Genomic DNA, 25808 nt, shown 5'->3' on the forward strand with positions numbered 1-25808 from the left:
AAAAAATTAATTTTTTCTTCCAAATCAATAGCTAAGTCAACCAGCACCATTTATTAATAAATAAACCACTCTTTTCCCACCAATTTAAATGCACTTTTACCATATATAATTTCCCAGATGTACTCAGGCTCTTGATTCTATTTCTGTGCCAGTACCTGCTGTTTTAATTATAGTGGCTCCAAAATTCTAACAACTGAAACAGCAAGGCCCATTTTACATATTTCAAAAATGTCTTATGATTCTTAAACATTTCTTCTCCCACAGGAACTTAAAATCATTTTGCCTGCTTCCCCATTCCCCAAAGAACAGCAGTGCTCTGACTGACAGGGTCTAACAGGTGTAAATGGCTTCAGAGGGGACTAGCGTTTCATGATGCCATCTTCCCATCCAGGAGTATGGCCTGTTCTTTCACTATTTTGATCTTGTTTTAAGTCCTGTAAAGTTTTACATTTTTCTTCCTATCAGGCATGTTCCCTCCTACTTAAACTTATTTGAGTATTTTTTTAGTCTTACAATTTTGAACTTTTTCCCATCTCTAAGTTGTTATTCCAAGGATGGAAAAAAAGCTATTGGTTTCTATATTTAAGTCAACCAAATCCACTTAATTTCAAAAGTACTTAAAGGATTATCTTGGGTTTTTAAGTATGTGATGATAATCTCTGAAAACAAAAAATAATTTCACTTTTTTCCCAATCTCTTCAACTTCTCACTGTATAAGTTAACACCTTTAAAATATTATTAAATAATAGTGGTGAGAGAGGGCAATCATGTATTTTAATGGGAATAGCTATACTATTTTATCATTTAATTGAATGTTGCTGGATTTTGATAATCATTCTTCATATTTAGGTAATTTCTATCTACTTCTATTTTAATCAGATATTAAAAATCATGGCTACAAACAACTAGAGACATTTTAAAACCTAAGGGTATTTTTTCTTTATTTATTATTTTGAAAGACTCCCTAATGTTGAACCATCCTTGCATTCATGGAATAAACCTTAGTTGGGCTGACGTTTTAAAAAATACCCTACCTGGCTTTAATTTATTCATTAAATTAAAATAAATTTGGGGCTTCCCTGGTGGCGCAATGGTTGACAGTCCGCCTGCCGATGCAGGGGACACGGGTTCGTGCCCCGGTCCGGGAAAATCCCACGTGCCGCGGAGCGGCTGGGCCCGTGAGCCACGGCCACTGAGCCTGCGCGTCCGGAGCCTGTGCTCCGCAACGGGAGAGGCCACGACAGTGCGAGGCCCACGTACCGCAAAAAAAAAAAAAAAAAAAAAAAAAATTATTTTATTTATAATTGTTCCTGTATTCATTAGTAAAATGGATACTTTTCTTACTATACTTTCCCATATTATCTATGTTAGGTTTTGAGTTATATCATATTGTAACATTATATATTTTTAATAATATAGAAAGTATCTGTCCTTTGACTTTGAACACTGGCTACAAACTGGGCCTAGCGCTTTAACAGATGAGCTTAGTCAATTAACACCTGGGTTGCAAACGCCAACTTTTCCCTCAGTGGGGAAGAAATCCTCAGAGTTGCATGTAGACATATTTACGCACACCAAGTGAAGATGTGGGATGATAACTCTCTTCCAACTTTGCAATTTCTGACTTGAAAAGGGAATAGAAGAAGAGTCCTTTGGAACTGACAGAACCCTCCTGAGATAAGCAGGGCACTTGGAGAGGAAAATCATAGTAACATCTGAGGTTTGAGCACTGGCAGAAGATACCAAATGAGTTAATAGTACAAACGACTGCAATCCCATGTCATTCCCCAACCACAATTTTTGAAGTTTGAAAAGAAATGAAAATATTCCTTAGGAATTCACAGCTTCCTAATGGAACTGAGTAGTGGGTGGGCCCCAGAGCTTTTCAGTTTCCTCCTAAGAAGTCAAACTTCTTCACATATGTAGAGTCTTCCCACAGTACTTGTAATAACACGTAAACGCAACTTCCTTACCATGGTTCTCCCTAAGCAGAGACTTTGGCTGGCCTCTCCCCCCACCCCCTACTCGCTCCCTTCCTGGGGTTCGGGGTGGGGGAATTTTTATCTATCAGATGGGTGATCTTGGGGGCAGGAGATGGGCCTCCTTGGCTCAACCCTTTCCCCTCTTTGGTCAGTTCTGCCCACTGTCAGAGAACACGCACTCTGGGCGGTACTCACCCTGGGAGACTACGGTTCCCCTGTCTGTGTGCCAGTAACTGGGTGGTGAGTCTGTCCAATTCAGGACACAGTTAACAGGTGGCCAGCACCTAAGTCTGGCGTCTATCAGCATCAGGCTGATGCTGTGATCAGTGGTGGGTAGCATGCCTCTTTCTCAGTTGGTTCAGAACTCAGGAGAGGAAGAAGACGTTATTTATGAACACTGCCCCCTCGTAAAGCTAAACCACCACTTTATTTCAACAATGAACTTTGTATCAACAGAAATGTAAGATGGGCTGAATGGGATGCTTTACCAATGCCCTCAACCCTCTATACCATGTAAGAAAAGCCTAACTATTGGGCCAGAGAGTTAAACCCAAAGCAACACTGATCACTTAGAACCACAAAACCTGCAGGCACTGGGCCTAGGAGGTCATGCACACCTGCAAACGGGGACCCTTGAATATCTGAGTTCCTAAATGACAATACACACCATGGAAGGCCTTCATGGGGTCCTCACTTGATCTACTGTAGATGGGGAAATTATTATGAACATCTCCTGGGAAAATCAGACAATACTATCAAAAACTCCACTCTAGGGCTTCTCTGGTGGCGCAGTGGTTGAGAGTCCGCCTGCCGATGCAGGGGACACGGGTTCGTGCCCCGGTCCGGGAAGATCCCACATGCCATGGAGCGGCTGGGCCCGTGAGCCATGGCTGCTGAGCCTGTGCATCCAGAGCCTGTGCTCCGCAACGGGAGAGGCCCCAACAGTGAGAGGCCCATGTACCGCAAAAAAAAAAAAAAAGATATTGTAAAAGACAAATAAGGCAGTGGCCTGGCTTGCGAGAACTCACGTCCCTGCTATCTAGCCATGGGGAGCTGCCCCAGTGACCTTTCAGTAAGCCCCCTGCTTGACTCTCATTAGCCAGAATCAATCATTCTGTTGCTTACAACCCAAAGACTTTTAATTGAGAAAAGAGATAAAACAACTGTAGGGAAATACCATAGAATATTAACACTGTTGTCTGGTTGGATGATTTTTTTTTGGCTGCACCATGCAGCTTGCAGGATCTTAGTTCCCTGACCAGGGATTGAACCCAGGGCCACGGCAGTGAAAGTGCTGAGTCCTAACCACTGGACTGCCAGGGAATACCCGAGGTTGGATGATTTTTTTTTTTTTAAGTTTTCATGCATCTTCTCAATTTCCTACAACGCGCACAGATTGCTTTAGGGCTAAGTGTTAAGGGACTTAAAGGGTTTGAGGGTTAATTTCTTTTAAAGATCAAATTGTTTCTCTGGTTTTCACTGAATCCCTTCATCTGTTCAAAGATGCCTAAACCTCTAATGTTCAAAGTCATCATGTTAACAAGCGATTGTTAAAATAAGCTATGATGACAGCTTCATGGATAATGACAATTTTCTCAATGATGCTCAAATCTCTTTTTTTGGGAGCCAGTGGCGGGGGGGTGGTGGTTACCCAGTTCTCTAAGGCACATAAGAGGCAATGACTCACTGATCTCGTGACCCTGTGGAGGTCACAAAGAACCCACACCCACGCTCCTGGGCATGACCAGTAACCGTCACACAACCTGCTAGGAAATGTCATTAGACCATCACAACCTGGCTTTTAAATAATGCTTTCTGAGTAATTCCTTAAAACGCTCATATACTAAAACAATATATTCAATCTACTTTCTCTTTTTCCACTTCTCTAACCTAAAATGGGCAGTACAGTAGAGATAAATGAGGCCTAGTAACCCAGGTGAGATACTTCAAGTCCCAGGGCTTTCCACAGTGTTGCCAGCATCCCCCTTCTATCATATGCTGTGCTGTGACCTTACCCTCAAAGGAAAACACTTCTGAGACTATGCTACATGCCCTGTTGCTGCCGTCAGTTAATGGTATTTCGCGTGGTCATTCAGAGGCCTCAAGCTGTGAATAAAATACAAGCAGAAAGGATTTCATGACAGGAAAATTTACCCAAATGCTCTACTTTGGGGACAAAAATTTAAAACTTCTTGTATCAATTTCCTGACTACAAATTTCTAAACGCTGCAACACAAGTAGAATAAATACCACTATGACTTGTTTCCTCTTCACTGTCAGATGAAGCTTCACAAAGGAGGAGAAAATGTGGGCAGAAGAATAGAAAATTTATCATTTGCAGGGAATTAATTAGAACAAGGTCCAAATGGTATGTCTTGGCAGCTCTATGCTTAGAACGTCATCCGTTACTCAAAAACAGTATTTAATTGCAGATCTGCGTGCCAAGTGCAGCAAGAAGATGCTACTTGGCTTGCTGCCTTAAATATATGTTTTGTGTGCAATATTAAAAGATTCAGTTTCTGAGGTTATGAGAATCTTATTATTCAACTCGTCAACTCACATAGAAAGAGCTAGAAAATAAAGGATGCATAACACCTTTGGTAACTTGAGTATCATTCTGAAATTTTGTCTTTGTAAGTGTTCTCAATCAATCGTTAGCCTAAGACCCAGCACATCATGCAACGGGAGGTGAACTGACCCTTAGGATACAGGGATTTGCTGAAGGTACCACAAGCGGGTCAATGAACGGAGAAGGTCTATTAACTGTTTACCCCTCATATGTGCAGGAAATTCACTAGCTGCCGTGGAGGTCACAAAGAAGCCCGCCCCACCTTTAAAGGAATTTACCGTCTCTCTGGCAGCCATGAGCCATAAAACGATAACTAATGCTATACAAACAGAAGATAAACACCAACACCAAACGATGCTGTGAACGCTAGTGCAACAAACGTTACCATGGATGCTTCAAAGAGTCTTCATCAGTCGTCACAGAAATGAGGTCACAGCACTTATAAGCTAGCAGTTTAGTTTACTGGAATGAGTATTTTCCTTCCTCCAAGTCTTTATAGCTACAGATGAATCGACTTCCATATCCCCTGACGCCTGCCTGATACACTGTCAGGATTCAACTGAAGCACAGTACGTGGAAATGAAGGTCTAGACTAGTTTTCTCAAAGGCTAAAATCAATTGTGGTTATTTTAACTAGTTTCCAATTTAAAAAATGTATGGTTTAAAAAAAACACAAAATTTTCTATCTTAACCATTTTTAAGTGTTCAGTAGTATTAAGTATACTCACATAGGTCCCCAGAAATTTTTCGTCTTGCAAAACTAAAACTATATTGCCATTAAACAGCAACTCTCCATTCCCACCCCTCTCCCCAGCCACTGGCAATCACCATTCTACTTTCTGTCTCTATGAATTTGATTACTCCTGGTACCTCACGTAAGTAGATTCATACTGTATTTGTCTTTTTTGTGACTGGCTTAGTTCACTTAACATAATGTCCTCAATGCTCATCTATACTGTAGCATTTGACAGGATTTCCTCCCTTTTCAGACTGAATAATATTCCATAGTATGTATATACCATATATTATCCATTCATCCATCAACGCACATTTGGGTTGCTTCCACCTCCTGGCTATTGTGAATAACACTATTTAAAGACAGGTGTACAAATATCTCTTCAAGATCCTGCTCTCATTTATTTGGGGTATATACTCAGAAGTGGAATTGCTGGATCACATGGTAATTCTAACGTTTCATTTTTTGAGGAACCGCCGTAATCTTTTCCATAGTGGCTGCCACTTTACATTCCCACCAACAAGGCACAAGGGTTTCAATTTCCTCGCATCCTGAATAGCTGTTGTATTCCGTGTGTGTGTGTGTGTGTGTGTGTGTGTGTACAGCAACCATACTAATGGGTATGAGGTAATATCTCATGGTGGTGTGTTTTTGTTTGTTTTTTTTTGCGGTACGTGGGCCGCTCACTGTTGTGGCCTCTCCCGTTGCGGAGCACAGGCCCCGTACGCGCAGGCCCAGCGGCCATGGCTCACGGGCCCAGCCGCTCCGCGGCATGTGGGATCTTCCCGGACCGGGGCACGAACCCGTGTCCCCTGCATCGGCAGGCGGACTCTCAACCATTGCGCCACCAGGGAAGCCCTCTCATGGTGGTTTTGATTTGCATTTCTCTAATGATTAGTAATGCTCTTTGGCATAACTGCTCCAAGACAGAGGATGCTGGGAGAGCAGTGAAGGCTTATTTTTTCAACCTAGACCAATACATCAAAAAAATGGCTATTTCCCAGAATCAGAGTGAGTGATGTTGGCAGATACTACGCAGTGACTTTCAAGTCAGCAGTCTCCCGTCGCTGATTCACAAAAAAATGCTGGAGAAGGAAGGAAAATTACTTCAAACCAACCCACTCCTACAGTTCGCTTGATTGAAACAGCCAAGATTTCCCATCTAATATGACGGCCCAGACTACAGTTCCCATTTTAATCATGCATACACGTGATTTAAGGGAGTTTTATGTGATAAAGCTCTCCTCCACCTATTAGGGAAATGCCCCATTCTCCATCGCGACCCAAAGGGACCAGAGCAGAAAACTGGGTGCGCAAGTTGCACATCTAGAAGTCACAGCAGCAAATGGCCCACCCATTTCTCAAATGATGTTTCAGAAAAAAGCCAGACAATGAAAACTGCTGTATGTACAGGCTGGACTGTATCTCCCCAAAGTTCACATGCCGGAGTCCTAACTGCTCTACCCTCCCACCCAGTAGCCAGTGACCTTATTTGGAAGATGGGTCTTTGCAACTGATCGAGTTACGATGGGGTCATCAGGGTGGGCCCTAAACCAGTATGACTGTGGCCTTATAAAAGGGAGAAACTAGGGCAAACACACAGAAGGAGACGGCCAGGTGAAGATGATGGCACAGATTGGTAGAGATATATCTACAAGCCAAAGAACACCAGAGATGGCCAGCAACCCACCAGAAGCTAGCAGGGAGGCATGGAAAAGATTCTCCCTCACAGCCTCAGAAGGAACCAACCCTGCCCACACCTCAATCTCAGACTTCCAGCCTCCAGAGCTGTGAGCCAATCAATTTCTGTTGTTTAATCTGCCCCCTCCCTGGTACTATGTTACAGCAGCCCTTGCAAACATATTTCACCAAATGTCAAACTGCATTGCTGAGTGATGGAGTAGCCTAGGAAAATGGACCACTAAAGCATCGCTTCAATGCCACTGCACGAAGTGTTGCCAGTAGGACTCTGAAACATCGCTGATCGGCTCCAGGGTTCACATGGGTACAGGGCACAGAGAAAAAGAGCTTACTTTCATCTAGTACTTTGTGTACCATGAAACAGTGACCAAAAACAAAACCAACTCTCCAGGCCCCTTGGTCAAGCATTTTTGGAGCCAAACGGAGGGCAAAAATAAGTTTGGAAGCTAAGCATTGCGACTTGTACCCACATAAATCTCTCTCTAAACAGCCCCGGGTTGGCAGGGTGCCTATGGGCTGCTGAAAATGGCTTGGGTTCTGCTGAACCAGTTTTCTAGAGAAAATTAAAACTTTATTTACTAAGGCTGCCATGTACCTTTCAGGAGCTTCAAAAGAGAAGGCAGCCGTGGGCACTAAAAGAGGAAGCCCATCGGGGCTTCCCTGGTGGCGCAGTGGTCGAGAGTCCGCCTGCCGATGCAGGGGACACGGGTTCGTGCCCCGGTCCGGGAAGATCCCATATGCCGCGGAGCGGCTGGGCCCGTGAGCCATGGCCGCTGAGCCTGCGCGTCCGGAGCCTGTGCTCCGCAACGGGAGAGGCCGCAACAGTGAGAGGCCCGCGTACCGCAAAAAAAAAAAAAAAAAAAAAAAAAGAGGAAGCCCATCTTAGAGAAACTGCCCTTGGAAAGGAAAGGAAGGGGCAGGGAAAAACAGGTTAACTTTGTCATTAGGGATTCGGAAAGTTCACAGGTAGCCAACACCAAGAGTTTGCTTGGAGTGAAGGTTTTCCTCTGTGCTGTGAATAATGGGTGAGAGCTTAAACCAGGAGAGCCCTGAGCAGGGCGAGTCCAGGCACCTCATCACGTGGTCAGCAAACTGGACCTCTGATCACCCCCAATGAAACCTACCTGGATGGGTGAGCTGTTCAACACACCTGAAACCCAGTTAATAAAGGGAAGGAGCACTCCTTGGTGCTTATTACGAAACTAGACATTCCATTTAACAGCTCTAATAAAATATGTCACCGTGGTACTTACAAAAATATCTAAATCGGGCAAAGGCATGATAGATGGCCGACAGCAGTATCTAAGTTTTGTTTCCACTCACAGATTCAGTATATGCTATAACTACTGCACCACCCTGTCCTTTTTTTTTAAATCTATTGGATTCTAGTATTAAATTGTCTATAAATTAAATAAAAGCATGCCCATGAATGACAGAACTTGTATGTGAATAGAAGGCATTTTTGTTGGCGCCTGCCATGGGAAGCAGTGTCCTGCGTGAGACGGAATGAAGGTTGGAGGGTCAGAGGAGAGGCTGCAAGGATGGAAACAAAGGCAGGGGAAGAGAGACGAGCCTAAGTTTTAGGAGACAGGAACTTGGGAGCCCATGCCTGGTGGCCTCGACTTCCTCTGTGAGGTGTAAGTCCTGGGCATCTCCCAAGAGACGGGGTGCCCTGGCCCTTGTCTCATGGCCCCACCAGCCGGCCTCTACAGACCGCTCACCTTAGGCTCCTCATTTGCGGGCCTCCGGTTCAGGGGCAGGCGACGCCGACAGGGTACGGGTGGTCCACCCGCCCCTCCTCGGGTTCCCTCCTGGCCCTACTCTGGCCCTGGCAACGGCCATCGCTGCCGCTGCCGCTGGCCGGGCCCTCCTGCGTGGCCACAGCATGACCCGCTTGAGACCCACTCCCTCTTCTTGCCCCTTTAGACTAAGCTTGTGTAGCCGCAGGAATGCGAGAGCTGACTGGAAGGGACTGGGAAGGTCTGTAACAGCCACCGTGGGAGCCAGGAAAGCAGTGGGGCACTCTGGCACAGTCACCGGGATGCTCCGAGGACCAGGGAAGATCTGAGTTTGTAAATTTACAGTGGCAACAACCTCTGTTGTGATACATTTTTTCCAACCACTCTTAACTGCCGTGGGTAGCAGCAGAGGAGAAAGGAACGGCAGCCGCCCCAGAATCACAGCAAAGCAAGGGAGAATCTTGGGAGAAGAGGGTCGAGGGAGGGGAGGGTCCTGCGAAGTTGAAGGGCAGATGTGATGGGAGGGGACAAGATGGAGAGGCAGCTCAGCCAGGATTCGGAAAACCAACTCAATGCCAACACTGAAAAAACAGCACCAACACAGGGGCATGGACCTCCATAAAAATGTTACCAGATATTTATTACTGGACATCTATCCCATTCAAGTGTCCCCTGGAACCTAGGAAGATCAGTCATGCATGCCTTTTATTTCCCGTTTCTGCTGTTCCTCATTCAGGGATACATACTTGGGATCAGGAACTGAGGAATGCTTCGGGTTATACATCAGACAGCCTTACGTACAATGAGCTTTAACTGTGTTTTTAAAAAATATACCAAGAAGGAAATCTTCCTACAAAATGTTCAGGGAGAACAAAGGCTGCAGTGTTTTATTTTTAAAAGGCGTGTGTTAAGCGAAAGCCGTCTCGAGGCTCAGGGTAATACCCATGTTCTTTCCCCTTCGTTTCCCCACTGTTTAAATACGCTTTTGCTATGAGCTGAATTGGGGCCCCCTCCAACTCACAGGCTGAAGTGCTAAACCCCTGTACTTCAGAACGTGACCTTATTTGGAAATAGGATCTTTACAGAGGTCATCAAGTTTAAATGAGGTCAGTAGGGTGGGCCCTAATCCTGTATGGCCGCTCTCTTTACATTGGGCTGGCCAAAGATTTCGTTCAGGTTCTTCCATAACATCTCAGGAAAAACCCAAACGAACGTTTTGGCCAACCCAATAAAAAGGGTATATTTGGAGACAGACACCCAGATAGGGGAAAGGCCACGTAAAGATGGATGCGGAGATGCAAGGCACCCCAGAGACTGCCAGCAAATCCCCAGAAGCTAGGAGAGCACCACGGAACAGATTCTCCCTCAGAAGGATCCAATCCTGCCAACACCTTGGTCTTGGACTTCGGGCCTTCAGAACTCAGAGAGAATGGATTTCTGTCGTTGAACCTGCCCAGTTTGTGGTACCGCGTCGCGGCGGCCCTAAGAAACCAACACAGATTGTAACCGTGAAAAAGGCGCTGTCTTGACACCCTAATAACTCCACAAGGGCTCTTGGGTCTCGCTTTTCAATGCTTTAGACACTCAGCCTTATATCTAGATCGAAGGTAATGTGAGCATTTGAGTTCTGTTTGCGGAAACACGTTCTGACAAATGACCATGGAAGATGACGTGACAGCCGAACGCACTTGATTAGTTCGCCTCATCCGTAAATGGCATCAGAATTAAAGGACAGGTAACACCCCCATTCCTAAGGATTTTGAACGTCGTCTGAAGGCACTGGTTGTCAATGCTTTCCCAGTCTGGCCCTCACTTACTTGCGGCAAGTTGCACAGAGTTGCTTCTGGATGACAAGGAAATTGAAATGCAGAGTAAATATAATTTTCCTAATATAAGTGGAAAGCAAGCAATCAACCACCATTTGATACTTCCAGTTTGTACAATCTACGTAATCACTGTGAATCTCAGAGGTTCATTTATAGAATCACAGATTCTTCTTTGTGATTATAAACGAGGCAGTGCCTTTCACCAGCAAATTAGCAACGCGCCTTTCACGGCAACTAAAGGAAGGCATCATTTCCGGTACAACAGTTGTCATAGAAAGGCCAGTCGATGTCCCAGTCCTCCGTGGCAGCACGGAGCCACCCAGGTGTAAACGTAAGTACTGTCTGTGCTCCCCACTCTTTGGATGCTGCCCTCCCACACGCTGCAAGTCCTCTCAATTCTACCTCCTTCACTTCTCCTGCGTCTGTCACCTCCCCAGCATTCCATCTGGGGCCCTTATCAGTCACCACCGTGTGTCACTGGGCTTTCCTCCTGCAGGCTCAGCCCTCTTAACCCATCCTACCCACTAAAGAGTATCTATCACTGGCATCTGTCTCACGGACCAGCACGACTGATGTGGTAGGTTGCTGGACTCTATGGGCTCCCTAAGGCCCTGAAGCCCATCTAATGGCATGGGGAGAGCGGGGATTAAGTATAGAGAGGGGCTGGGCCAGGACCCTGGCTCTACGACCTAGATCAAGCCCTTTCTGCCCTCTACACCTCACTGGGGTCATTCATGCCTACCTCATAGATTCACTGATCAGCCATAAGTGAAAGAACGTTAAGTACAGATGTAGCACAAAGTCTGGCACACAGCAAGGGTTTTTTTAAAGGGTAGTTCATTTTCTTATCAGCAACACCTTGCCGTGCGTGTCCATAAATATTCGTGGGACTCATATCGTGTTTCCTAGATCATATTCCATAAAATAATACCAGCGCTCTGGAATTCTATTGTGGGTATCAAGTCTAGCTTCCTGTTTATATAAATGAGGAAGGAGAAACCTATAAGGCTCCTGGCTCACAGTTATCAAGTATGACTTTTAGAATTGCTTTCACACGATCATTTTCTCTACAGATCCCAAACTGATTAAATCATTCCAATATATTTCTTAGGAGTTAAAGCTATGATTTCCAACTCCAATGTTCGAACTGATGAAAGACAGCAAATAAGCGAATCATAAAAAATAAAATAGCAGATCATTTAAACATCAGTCTGATTTGTATGTTAATATGTTTCACATTCACATTCACACACAGGGGTATCTAGCCAGCTAAATGCTTCCTTCAAAGGAGCCAGCAGAGAAGACCCGTCCTAGAGGGTCCTGAAACCCTCCGTCCACCACCTTGAAATCCTACAGCCCACCTGTGCCAGAGGGATGAGAGGTTCTCCTAGGAAAATCCTGACTCTAGGAAAACTGAGAGGCTTTGGACTAAGTAAATGAAGGAGACCAAGAATTCAGCAAAGCTGACATGCACATAAAATGTTTAAGCTACACGAACACCCCCTCGATGTTAAAGCTAAGGGAACTGAAGCTCCGAGGAGCTACAGACATGTCGGAAAAAGGGAGTAACTGTGCTTGTGAGAAGCTGAGACTTCATCACACCTGTCCAGGTGGCACTTCCTTCTTACAGATCTTCGAAAGCCACCTGGGCTCCTCATCTCTATTTCAGGAAAGACTCACGCGAGACTATATAGAAAGCTGGGGGGGGGTAAAAAAAAGAGAATTAGTCCACTTGACAAGTATGCTAGTTTTAAATTTTAAAGTGTTTTCATAGGCTTCTTTTCCATTTCACCTGCCCAAGAGCTCTACAATGCAAGCACAGTCTCAATTCTGCTAATGAACAAGGAGAGTAAAGCTTAGTGTGAAAGGAAGAAAAAAAGACTAGCTTTTAAGGAGAAACTAATCTGCATCCAGGACTCTGCGAGGTGTTTTCTCAGAAGGTATTTCACGTGAGCTTCACCTCAGCCCCGTGAAGTACGTGTTCAATGGATTCAGAGACGAGGACGTGGGTTGAGAGCGGTCATCTTCTCACCCAGAGCCACCCAGCTAATAAGCCTTGAAGCCCGGATGCGCGGCCCTGGACTTTCCCCTTTAACCACTCTGTTTTTATAATTCAGACAATTTATTATCTCCACTTAAAAGAGGGGAGGGGGTTTCCCTGGTGGCGCAGTGGTTGAGAGCCCGCCTGCCGATGCAGGGGACACGGGTTCGTGCCCCGGTCCGGGAGGATCCCACATGCCGCGGAGCGGCTGGTCCCGTGAGCCATGGCCACTGAGCCTGCGCGTCTGGAGCCTGTGCTCCGCAACAGTAAAGGCCACAACAGTGAGAGGCCCGCGTACCGCAAAATAAATAAATAAATAAATAAAAAATAAATAAATAAAAGAGGGGAGGAAAAAAGCAGCTTCTCAAACTCGCTACGTTTCCCCAGAATACTGGCCCACTTTAATGTCTGATACAGACATTCTCAATTACAGTTTATTCCTTTTATTTATTAGTTTCTACTGAGAGACTTTTCAGGGAGAAAATAGCAAACAGCTGTTACAGAATTCCTGCCATCACGTCAGAGCCTCAGAAATGACTTTGATCAAGGGTCTACAGTGGAGTTGAAAGGGGCACACAAACATTTCGGGCCAACATTTAAGTTCTACTCTCTGCTTCTAAGGAACTAGAAAGGAAGGCTAACAGTATTCCACTGAAATGAATTATGAAAAAAAAATTTTTTATCTATTAAAATAGCCCTTGAATTTAACATCATGAGACCAGACCCAGACGGACCATTTATCATTCAAGTTAAATAAAACACAGAAAGGACCATGCAAAGCGGAGTGGACATGAATACTCGTTCAGAAACTCTGCTAATAATAGGAGCCAAAAGCAACGCTGATAAGGGGAAAGAAATACGGACTCATTTTTAAAAAGCCGAGTGAACTTGTGAAATTCCTTCCCCTCATCCTGCTTCAAACTGCAGCTACTTAAGGGGCAGTTAACGGAGCTCCGGGCACACACATCTCCCTTCTGGTTTACATAGTCAATTAAATTTTATTTGGGTCTCGGTATCACCACCATCACCTCTTAGTGCATTTTACGCAAAAGAAAAAAAAATAAAAGGGCCCCTGAACGCACACCTGCCTTCTAAGATCATATAATCCAATCAACTGCAAGGAATAACCCCACTGCCAGGGACTTGCGATTCCAGGGGAATTGAGAAGCAGAGCACATATTAAAAAGGAAGATATATTTCCCCCCAAGATCTTGGTTAAATGTACATTCCACCTCTTTGGAGAGAAAAAAAAAAAAAACCCAAGACATTTAGTGGCTTATCCAAAAAGGCATCGTCTCTAAGATGGCTGAAAGAGAAATTAAAAAGGGAAACAAAATCATTCAAAATAAGACAAAGACAGAAAAGGACCATGCTTTTCTGTAGACACAGTGGCTGTGAGTGACACAAGGCCAGCTCCAAGCCATCGGCCTCAGCTTTTCCCGATGTAAACTGGGGGGTCCCCAAAAGGACGCGCAGGGCTTTTTAAAAAGACAAACTTCTGCTACGTCCTTTTTTCTGAGCGCAAGCCTATGAAGACAGTTTTCAAATTCTCTAACCATTTACGACCTTTTGCAGAACCACAAAGCACTTGGAGGAACAAGCCCTCGACTGACGTCAAGCCCAGGCCTCAGTGAAAATTAAAGAAATTAAACGACTGCTTCATTTCAAAATGTAAGAAAAGAAAATAAATGTTTAATCATTTATGGGCTGACCGTGTGAGACTCCAAATTAGGTCTGAGATAACACAGGCAGTTTTGCCCTCCTTAAATACAAAAACCCTTTGCAGTCTTTTAGTATGACGTGCAACCTAATCATTTTTCTTAAAAGTTTTAGATGTTTGTTTTCAACAAACTTGTTTGCTTCCTGCTAATAATGTGTTGTCCAGAAAATATCTGATTTCTTTCCATCTTCTACCTACAATTTTCAAGTGGCGTAAAGTTTGGCCCAATTTAGTTTAGTGAGATGTATGTAAGTTACCCCACCTCCCACCAACACACACACACAAAATCCTAACGTTGCCTGATGCTCCATAAGCAACATATTGTATGCCATCCGCTTATTCACCCTGACCACATTGGTTTGAGCACTTACTAGTTACGCAGTAACTACTATCTCTGAGGAAGTTTTTAGAATTTTGTGGTTTTTTTAAGATTAAAAATCCCTTTTCTGAAAGAGTTTACCATCTGCCTGGGGGATTAACAAATACAGTCGTGAAAAGGTAATTCATCAACAAAGATGTCAACACAAGGTGCTGACTTCCAAAAAAAGAAAGGGAGAAAAAAAAGCCTGTAGTATCATCTGGACCAAACACCTCATTTTGCAAATAAGGAAACCAAGTCACAGCAGGGTTTATAAGGGAACTAATTAGGGAGAGAAGCAAGATTAAAGCCTGTGACTCAAAGTCTAATTAGAGGTACACATAACAAGTACTATAAGAAGAGAGAGATGGTCCCCAGCAAGAGCTATGGGGGGGGCTTGGACGGTTGAGGTGATCTTGATAAATTTGTTAGTGGATGCTGGCCGGTGTTTAGAAATGGAAAAAGAACCAGAGCAGCCCCAAGATGAGGCTGTGGTGCCTCCTGTCTGGGAGGCTTGGAGGCAAGTTTGAAAAGATCCAATAGGGCAAGACAGTGGAAGCCCACAGATCTTATAAGAAGCGGCAGCTCGGGGTCGGGGAAGGCGGACAATGTTGGGGTCATGAGGACTGGGTTCCAATCCCAGTCCTATCCCAACACTGTGCAAATGTGATGAAGTGACTCGAAGCACTCCCCAAGTGTTCCCTCATCTTACAGAGATGACGGCGCCAGCCACCCTTCATCACTTGCGAGAGGCAAATGATTGAACGGAGGTGTGGGCAGTCAGTCACAGGTTATGGCATCGGCTGGGTCCAGGCACTGCTGAGGTATAGAATCTCATGATAAACAAGAATAAAAGAGGCCGTGCCTCCACAGAGGTCCCACTCTACCTGCGGGAGGACAAAAATAAGCATGTAAACAGGTAAGAGAATTTTCTGGCTTGAGATGCTAACGCACAGGATGAACCAACCGAGGACAGCAGTGGGGAATAACAACGAATAATAGCTCAGCCATCTGCAGCGGGCCCTCCAGGACGGCCCGAGCTCTCTCCCAGCCTCCCCAGACGAAGAAATCCATACTTTATCCTCAGGCAGCTGGGAGCTGTAAAGGCTTCTGAGTAAAGCAACCGACAAGACACAAACACAGGGCGCGATGATTATTACTCCCCGGGATGGCTGTGGCTGACACGGAGCGCTCCGCACATGCACCAGGCCACGCCCGCTCACTACGCAACAAAGGCCAGGTGTCTTCGCATCACCTGTGAGCATCTCTCCCAAGCGTTTTCACCAGGGCTGCTCAAAAGCAGCAGAACGTGGCTCCGTTTGATTTCCTCTGCTCTTCTCCACTCTTGCTAGAGTGGCCTTGCTAATGAAAACACATAAACTGAATAAACACTTGGGGAAGGCGCCATCTGTTCACCCTACAAACGTCAGTAGGAACAGCATTTGTTTACCAGCGGGGTCGTGAGTGAGGACAGGACACATCAAACTTTCTCAGGAACCTTCAAGGGGGATGGTCCTGGCAGGGGTGGGAGTGGAGGGAGTCATTTAACCCTTTCAGACCCACACAAGTCACCTCGATTTATAATCTCTGGTTGGAAGGGAAGGCTGCATATATCACAAACCACAGGTTCGGGGGCTTATCCGCACAGCCTTTTCCACATAAAGATGATAAAACGCCCCGTAAGAATTTACTATCAATATTACTTTTGAACTTTCAACTCTGTAGAGGAAATACCTAAAAAGACCGTCCAAGTTCAAGAGCAAAGGTGGCGGTAGAACTAGCCATGGCGTAGAAAAGTCTGATGCTCACTGCTCACGCTTTTCAAAGGATTCAACTCTTTAATAAGACTTCATTCAGGGCTGTAAGAAATGATGAAGACTGGTGTAGTTATCTGTGCCAGGAAGTGTTTAGGGAACATGCATTTTTAAATGATGACTTGGCCTTCGTCCATCCTCTAAAACAAAAGTCTTAGGAAAGGCCCAGGAAACTCAATCCCCCAAGGAAAGCTGTGGTTCATGGAAGAATGTCCCCCAAGGCAAACTGTAATGACTTCTGGCCAAGTGCCTGCTCATGTGTGTGATGAATGTGAATTATCGAGCAGGATCCATCCTTGTGGGGTGCCCAACCTGAGGAGGGAGCACGTGTGGGCTAAGGGGACACTTCCAGGCTCAGACACTTGGCCTTGATGAATCCCCAGCAGAAAGTTCTGGAGCAAGGTTTAAAGCACTTATGGGGAGCTGGGTCTCTTGTGATCCTATGTCCCTCCGCTCCAATCCCAAGCACAGCGGCTGAGTCACCACAGCCAGCCTGATGCTTCCCAGCTGTGCAGAGACCTGGCTGATTCTGTTCTTAAAGACCACAAGGTAGCAATTTAGAATCAGCTTAGTCAATAAAAATGCTGATTGCTGCCTTTCTACAGGCAGTTATGGAAAACATCTGTTGCCCATGGGTTGAGAAGGAACATTCTGACTCAACGCCAAAAATAAAAATTAAACATGAATGGATGAGGCATGTGAAAATATTAACAATAGCATTAATTCTACTTGTAAGATTCAGTCTACTCCTAATATTCAGTCAGCAAACACTTAATGAGCACCTACTACATGCCAGGCGCTGTGCAAGGTGCTGGGGATGAGACAATAAGGTAAGGTCCCAGCCCCAAGAAGCCAACAGTGAAGCGGCAAATGCCCACTGGTACCACTAATCATATTATGGCCCAAGCTCTTAGTATGTGCCAAGGGTTGTTCCTTTATTTGTATCAACTCTTTTCTTCTCATAAAATGAGGTAGGGTTTTTGATTAGCCTCATTTTACAGAGGAGAAAACTGAGATACAGAGAGATTAAGTACCTTGCCCAAGGTGATTAATGTGTCAGTAGATGAAGCTGGGATTTGGATCTCAGGGGTCCAGCTCCACCCTGACAGATGTATGAGCAAAGAAGTCTGAAATGGGGGAAGAAAACACCCCCAGCCACTGCCTCAAGAAGTTGGCATCTGGGTAAAACAGACAGGACCTCTAAGGATGCATAGGAGTTTATGTGGGAAGGGGGTGGTATGAGAAACCTTCCAGGCAGAGGAGTTACAAATGCAAAGCACAGACAACAGAAATTATCAAGTAAAATCATTTTTGGTAAAATCATTTTTAAAAGACGCAAACACACTTCTATTCCTATTTCTTAGGCAGGGAGTTCCTATACAGTTCCTAGCTAAGCAGTAGCTAGGACCAGAGTTTTGACATCCTTTGGTTCAGGGAAACAAGAACTGCAAGTGAATACAGTACAATGCTTCCTGTAGCTCATGCACACAACAGCGGCATTTGCTGGCCCTCGGTCCAAACCACATACGGGAACACCACTGTAAACTGATACAGCCACTATGGAGAACAGTATGGAGGTTCCTTAAAAAACTACAAATAGAACTACCGTATGACCCAGCAATCCCACTACTGGGCATATACCCTGAGCAAACCATAATTCAAAAAGAGTCATGTACCACAGTGTTCATTGCAGCTCTATTTACAGTAGCCAGGACGTGGAAGCAACCTAAGTGTCCATCATCGGATGAATGGATCAAGAAGATGTGGCACATATATACAATGGAATATTACTCAGCCATAAAAAGAAATGAAATTGAGTTATTTGTAGTGAGGTGGACGGACCTAAAGTCTCATACAGAGTGAAGTAAGTCAGAAAGAGAAAAACAAATACTGTATGCTAACACATATATATGGAATCTAAGAAAAAAAAGGTCATGAAGTACCTAGGGGTAAGATGGGAATAAAGACACAGACCTACTAGAGAATGGACTTGAGGACATGGGGAGGGGGAAGGGTAAGCTGGGATGAAGTGAGAGAGTGGCATGGACATATATACACTACCAAACGTAAAATAAGATAGCTAGTGGGAAGCAGCCACGTAGCACAGGGAGATCAGCTCGGTGCTTTGTGACCACCTAGAAGGGTGAGATAGGGAGGGTGGGAGGGAGACGCAAGAGGGAGGAGATATGGGGATGTATGTATACGTATAGCTAATTCACTTTGTTATAAAGCAGAAACTAACACACCATTGTAAAGCAATTATACTCCAATAAAGATGATAAAAAAAGAAAAAGAAAAAAGAATGCGTTGCTAGAGACTTGGGCTCAGAAGTCCTTAGCAGTACCAAAGAGGAAACACTGAAATGAAATACCTCACCAAACCAGTCTGGCAATGAAGAGAAAGGAGGCAGGGTGCGGGAGGGATGTGGGGTGCGGCGCGGGGAGGAGAGGAGGCTGGGACATGCTGCAGAAGGCCTGACTCTACCAGGCTGGCAGGTGTGCCCCTCAATCTATTTTCACAATTTCAGCAGATTAGCAACGGCTTTGTGCCTCAGAATATGAAGAAGTTCAAGTCCTTGAAGAGACAGGAATTCCACAACAAGTAAATTAGAAAGATACAAAGGTTGTTTGCAATGTGCAATAAATTGGCAGGTTTAAACATAGCTTTTCTGAGGTTTATCTTCCCTGAGACACTTAATGGTAATTCACACCCTCTGAACAACAGTCTTTGAAATGAATATGACTTAGTGAATCACATTACATAAACCATTAAATGACGAGATGCAGACATGAATGCCAACTGTTAAGTTTTAGTTGCTCTAGCCATCGGGAATAATTGATGGATCGTCTCCACTTTAAAAACACGTTATGTTCCCAAAGTTCGCTTACAGTTTGGCTGTTTGGAATTCAAGAGTTACTTCCTTCCTCCCCCCACACACAAGCCATGTGAGATGTGGGTGTGGTACCCAAGGGAGAACACAGAAAACAGGCAGAGGGTGCTGGGAGTTCTCTGGAGGCTAATTCATTCTTGAGGAGACTGCAGTCAGAGTTCTACAGAGGTGGACACACACGTCTGCACTCTCCCTGCCACGGGAACAAATCCTGCATCTGCACAGAACTAACTGGTGGTGGTTCCCGAACCGCTAGCAGCGGTCGGATTTCAGGAGGAGGCTGGAGAGAAGGATGAGGGAGGGCAAGGGGCCATGAGGCAGGGGCTCTGAGGAAGACACCAGAACCACGGGGGCATGCAGCTCTAGCTGATGGACAAGGCCAAGGCTGCCGTTCCTTCTTCTCTGCCCGGCTCCTGGACACCCCACTCTGGTCCGCCCCTGGGATGGGGCCTCTTCCCTTCTAGGGCTGCCACACTGGGGGCTGGGATCAGGGTTCTTCTGCACCCCGACTCCCCCCCCACAAACATGCACGGCAACTTCTCTGATGTCGGAACACCCATTCAGGTCTTTGATGGTTTTCTCGGAACTTTCCTGCCAGTAACCTAGGGAAACGGGGTGCTCACACACATGCATCGACGTTGAGAGGAACTGCTTGTAACGAGCAAATTAAACTGAGACGCAGACCACAGTTCCCTCCGATTCAAATATATAAGTAATACATACGTAGGTATGTACACACAGATATCTACTTGAATATGGAAAATCAGAGTAAAATTCAAACGACACACCCACTGATATCACAGGGCGCGGTCCACACATAAATCCAAAAACTGACAGCTCGGAACCAGACGCTCCAGAGGAGGACGGCGAGGGTGGGCAGGGAGCCGCTGAACACACAGACCTGCCACCTCGCGTCACCGAAACGCAGGAATGACACGAGCCTCCCCGTGCCGAAGGCTGCCCCCGACTTACCGGAACTTCAAAGGCCTCCTGGGTGTCATCCAGCATCTGGATTCTGACGGACATGAGTTTTCCTGAAGGCGTCGGGGGAGGCTTCTGTCCATGTTCCAAGGTACTGATCCCCGAATTCTCCGCTGTCCCCAGTCTCGATCCTGGAGTTGGCCTCTGCTCTATTTCTCCCATGATGAGAGCAGATTATATGATGCCTGCAGGAAGCAGAGAGAAGAAAAATACATCAGGAGACTCACTGAGACCACCTTAGTAACATTGGTCGCCTTCTGCCGGTCACTGTGGCCACGTCCCCGAAGCACAAGATGGCCAGTTCCCACCCCCCGTGCAGGAATCACACGAGCTGATAAGCGTTCGGCTCATTCACACACAGCGTCACCTTTAGCCACTCAAGGCATGCAAATATTTGTGCATATTTTATCCTTCTGCATACTTTTTTTTTGCGGTATGTGGGCCTCTCACTGTCGCGGCCCCTCCCGCTGCGGAGCACAGGCTCCGGACGCGCAGGCTCAGTGGCCACGGCTCACGGGCCCAGCCGCTCCGCGGCATGTGGGATCCTCCCGGACCGGGGCACGAACCCGCGTCCCCTGCATCGGCAGATGGACCCTCAACCACTGCGCCACCAGGGAAGCCCCATCCTTCTGCATACTTTTACATAGTTTATCCTTTTCTAGTTTTACAGTCAGCTCTTAATACGATAGATTCAGTTGTGTTCTACGTATTAGTTAGGGTCTACCATGAGCTAGGCACCACTTTTCACACACTTGCGGTCTGCTGGGAAGATAATGAGCAGTGCCTAACCCATATCATTAGCGCCCATTCGTTTACCTTTTATGGATCATGGAACATACCAAGTAATGTGGGCATTATCAAGATAAATAGATAAAACGTATCTTGTAGCTCCCGAGTTTATAATCTGATTGAGGAAACGAAACACACACTCACACAAACCCAGGTGATGTCAGGTAGGGTCTTTTCTCTCGAATTCTTCTTTTCGTCCTAATTAATTTTTTTTCCTGCCACCCTCCCGCAGTTGTTCCCCCTCTCCCAGGAAACCATTCTAGGTATTACAGTATTGACAAAGTTATCTTCTCCATCATGCAGAAGGTAGGAACTGAACTCCACTGAGTCTCAAACGTTGGGTAATGCTTGGAAGGAGACAGGAACACACAAGGAGAAGGAATTCCAGGGAAGTAGAACAGCATCAAGAAAGCTATGGGACAGAAATCAGGTGGCATTTAGGAAGACAAGTGAGAATCAGTGCTGCAGAGTTAAAGATGCATTTGGAAACTAGGTTGGAATCAGACCACAAAGGACATCAAAGGCCTAGCTGAGAGATGTGGTCTTCACCCTGCAGGGAGTCACTGAATAAGAATAATGACACGACGAAGGTACAACTTGAGAGAAATGCATGTGAAGATGATCTCTACTAATGCGCTGGAAAAAGAGACGGGCTGGCAGGGGTTGGGGGAGTCCAGTTACAAAGCTAAGGCAACAATTTGAGCTCGAGGGGATCAGCTTGAACAGTGGTGACGGAAATAAAAAGATGATGCTATGAAACCCACTTTTATGGAAAAATTAACCCGGTGTTGTAAATGGTTAGCTACTGAGAAGAAGGAGATTAAAGTATAACAGTGACCAGAAAGTTTTAAATCAGGGCAGAAGTGAAGAAGTGGGAGGGGAAGGTGTGTGTGTGACTGGGGACACATTGAAGGCTTTAAAAGGATATCCAGCAGGCTGTGGTGGAGGTGGAGCTGGATTGGGGCTTTGGGTTCAGAGTCCATCTCGCTGTAGAAGTGAAAGCCAGGGTGAGAGTGAATGTGAAAGGGGTGGGGGGGGGGGAGACATGGCAATGAAAAAGCAAAAAGAACAAACATGCCCAGCCATGGGGGTTGCTATGGACTGAACTGTGTCCCCCCAAATTCTTACCTTGGAGCACTAACCCCATGTAACTCAGAATGTTACGGCATTTGGAGACAGGGTCTTAAAAGAGGTGACCAATTTAAAACAGTGATTAAGATGGGCCCTAATCCAATCTGACTGGTGTCCTTTTAAGAGGAGCAAATTTGCACACACACAGAGACACCAGGCATGCACAGAGGAAAAGCCATGTGAGGACACAGGGAGAAGGTGGCCGTCTGCAAGCCGAGGAGAGATGCCTCAGGAGAAACCAACCCTGCCAACACCTTGATCTAAACTTCCGACCTCCAGAACTGTGAGAAAATAAATCTCTGTTAAGACACCCAGCCTGTGGGACTTTGTTATGGCAGTAAATTCACACAAGGGCCGATGGAGAAGAGGCAGAGAAAGAATGACCCTTTGTCTCAGTGACAAAGAAAGTCACAGAAGGGGCACTCAAGGGTCACCTGTGGTGTAAGGTATAGACCTTAGGGCTGCATCTTACGAGTCATCCTTCAGCTCTTTTCTTCAGGAAAAAACATCCAGTTTGTGAGCCTCATTTTGTAGGTTCTTCTTGACTAAGGCTCTTCCTTCTCCTGAAGGGTCAGTCAGGTTCCTTCCCAGAAGTTTCCCACCAAATTCCATATGGGAACCTCCCCTTCCTCTCAGTGAAACCTCGAACATTCTCCCTGTGACACAGAGGGCTGGCCCTGAGGTCAGTAGAGTAGAAACTATGGAGTCACCTCAATAAGATGGGTCATTGGATCAAACCACCCTGGCCTAAAAAGACACACCCTTTGACTGAAAAGGGAGAGGGCCTGACCACCACCCAGGAAACACCATTTACTACTTATTTCTCCCACACTCATTTTCCCCACCAACTTTCCACCAAAGCCTGTAAGAGATTATTATTCGTCCCTATGCAATCCTCTGAGATTGGACTTCTGTGTCACCATGCTAGTTAAGGACCAGCCTTTTGAGAACTACTACTCCTTTCTTGAATGTCCATCTATGATTTCACAGGTCCGCTATACAAGTAAGTACCTTTCTGATTTCTCCCCCAAATAAGTTTTTTTTTAAAGAACCTAATTCCAATCTGTTTGATTATGTGATTATCTTTTGCTTAATCGTCTCTTGGTCTTAAGACACAACTAGACTTTGCTCATCTACAATGCTTTACACCGAAGTGAAAAACAGATCACCTACATTTGTTCAATGAATCAAATGTGGCTGGTATAGATCTAATTAACTATGGCATCATTGTGTTTAAAATAATCTTCACAAACCAGGCAGAATTATTCCCCTATATGTTTTCTATTCATGGTCTCATGGTTAAAAATAAACACAAGCGCTAAAGAAAGCTTTCACATCAGCCCAGTTTGCCTTCCCCATTGCCAGCCTCCTCTTTGCACTCATTCCTACTTTGGTGTTGATCCCTCCCTGCCTCTGTAAACATCCTCCACTGCTCACCTCCAACCCCACCTTCTGTTCCCCGCACTCCACCAGCATGGACAGGCCCTGTCCTCAATCACTGATGCTGGGCCTGACCACTTGGCCTCTTCTCGCTCTGAGTTGAGAGGGGTAGGTCCGGGCTGTGGCTCTGATGCCCATCCAGGGAGCTGACGGCAGGGAGGTCAGGGTTTATTCTCTCACGTCACCCCACCTTAGAGGTGCTCTAAACTCATTTTCTCTTTGTCCTACCTAAGCAAAGAGCAAGGCTCTCATCCTCGAAATGGAACCCTTTCTCTCCACGCTGGCCCAAGATCCCCAGAAGAACATTGTGATTTTTAACAGCTTGGCACTTAAAAATTAAATTGAGCCAGTGATTAATAGACATTTGGTACCTTAACTTCATCTCTTTTTAGTCTTCAAATGATCTCATGCCTATATTTGTCCTACTTCTGGATATTAACTTTTCAACAAAGCATGTCACACTTTTTGTTTTTATAGCTGAAGGCAGATTGTTACTGTTCATGGAAAGTGCTGTTTAACTCAAACATAAATCCAGCCAAGAGTTTTGAGCGGAGCAGCCTAAGAATGTCAAGGGAATATCTGAGGAACGCTGTCAAGTCATGAATGGGTAACCATAACCGATGCTGGATAGCAAAATTGGTGAATCCAGTAATAAAACACAGCCTTCTACATCACATACCTAACAAACCTAAAAGCCTCCTGTTTATAAAGCAATCCATGCTCTATTCCAACTTTACCTCCATAACTTCCTCCAACTTCTGAATTCCTTAAGAAAGAGTCAAGGTAAAAAAGATGAATATTTCTTTCCTTGTACCATGTTATTACTAACATGATCATTCCAGACCTAAAAGTAAAGAGCTGTTTGTGAAACTACCTTCTTCTTTAGATCTATGGGAAAAGTTAGTTAAAAAGGAAATAATGACTACAACAAAAAAGCAGTAAAAACTTTAACTGGCAAAGAAAAGATAAAAAACTAGAATTGTCTTGTTATAGTCTCTTGGCTTAAAGGCTTCCTCTTGGAATTCACCCAAAAGCAATAAGGAAAACACACACAAAAATGCTAACTCCATCCCAGAGGAACCTGGAAGACATCTGTAGCTTTGAACCATGAAACATGAGAAAGAGTTGCCAAACTGCAGTGAAGGTCAGACAGAGAAGGAAAATTCTTGGAGACCCCATGCCTGCCAGAGCCATGCTCCCCAAATAAGTAGGATATCCAGCAATAACTTTCTGAAAAGAAGGGCAACAGACACGCAGGTAGCACTAAGAGCTTCCCTGGATGCAGTGTGGTGGGAGAAATCAGGAAGCAGGAAAGGTCGAATTGAATGAGAAACCACACAGGTAAGACATATTAGCAGGAAGCAGTCTGTTGCCAAGGCAAAGTGAAAAAGAGAGACCCCACTAGGAACACAAACAGTCTCAGCAAGCTAGAGAAAAATAAGGGTTGAAAGGATTACACACACACACACACACACACACACACACGCACGCACGCACGCAACCTCAGGTCACAAGAATCCCCACTGGCATGGGACATGGCCCTGTCTCCTGCTCATGTGAAGCTCCTGTAAATAGCTAGTTCATAAATAATTCATCTAATAACAAAAAAGGACCTTTACAAAGATGCTGCAAAAAGAGGAAAATGAAAATGAATGACAGATGAAAAACACCACCAAAGCAATGTTATATGCAACAGATGAAAATTTTGCCCAAACACACTGTCATAAATTAACAAAACAAAGAAATAACTGATTCTATCTACAAAAACAGAAGAGGATTTACAAGAGTTCAGGGAAGCATGAGAAGGAAATAAAGCATGAGGGCAGACCTCAGGGTGAAAAAAAAAGAATGAATAAAAACATCACTACTGGGACTTCCCTGGAGGTCCAGTGGTTAAGACTCCACACTTCCACTGCAGGGGGCATGGGTTCAATCTCTGGTTGTGGAACTAAGATCCCACATGCCATGTGGCACAGCCGAAAACAAAGTCACTAATATAGAATGAATGTTTGTGTCACCCCCAAATTCATACACTGAAACTTAATCCCCAATGTGATGGTATTTGGAGGCAGGGCCTTCAGGAGGTGACTG

At 45.2% G+C, this 25808-nt stretch overlaps 1 protein-coding gene across 4 annotated transcripts in view; it reads right to left on the minus strand.

Moving 5' to 3' along the window:
* The window catches only part of FARP1 (FERM, ARH/RhoGEF and pleckstrin domain protein 1), a 292071-nt gene that overhangs the window by 214567 nt on the left and 51696 nt on the right, over positions 1 to 25808 (minus strand). For all 4 annotated transcript variants that reach the window (XM_029209915.1, XM_029209911.1, XM_029209914.1 and 1 more), the window contains exon 2: positions 20349 to 20542. In XM_029209915.1, the coding sequence (XP_029065748.1) occupies positions 20349 to 20519 (171 nt within the window). In that variant the 5' untranslated portion in view covers positions 20520 to 20542. The remainder of the gene's footprint in view (positions 1 to 20348; positions 20543 to 25808) is intronic.

This window comes from Monodon monoceros, unplaced genomic scaffold (genome assembly GCF_005190385.1).
Source record: "Monodon monoceros isolate NGI ecotype Baffin Bay Population unplaced genomic scaffold, NGI_Narwhal_1 Super_Scaffold_8, whole genome shotgun sequence".
Taxonomy (NCBI): Eukaryota; Metazoa; Chordata; class Mammalia; order Artiodactyla; family Monodontidae; genus Monodon; species Monodon monoceros.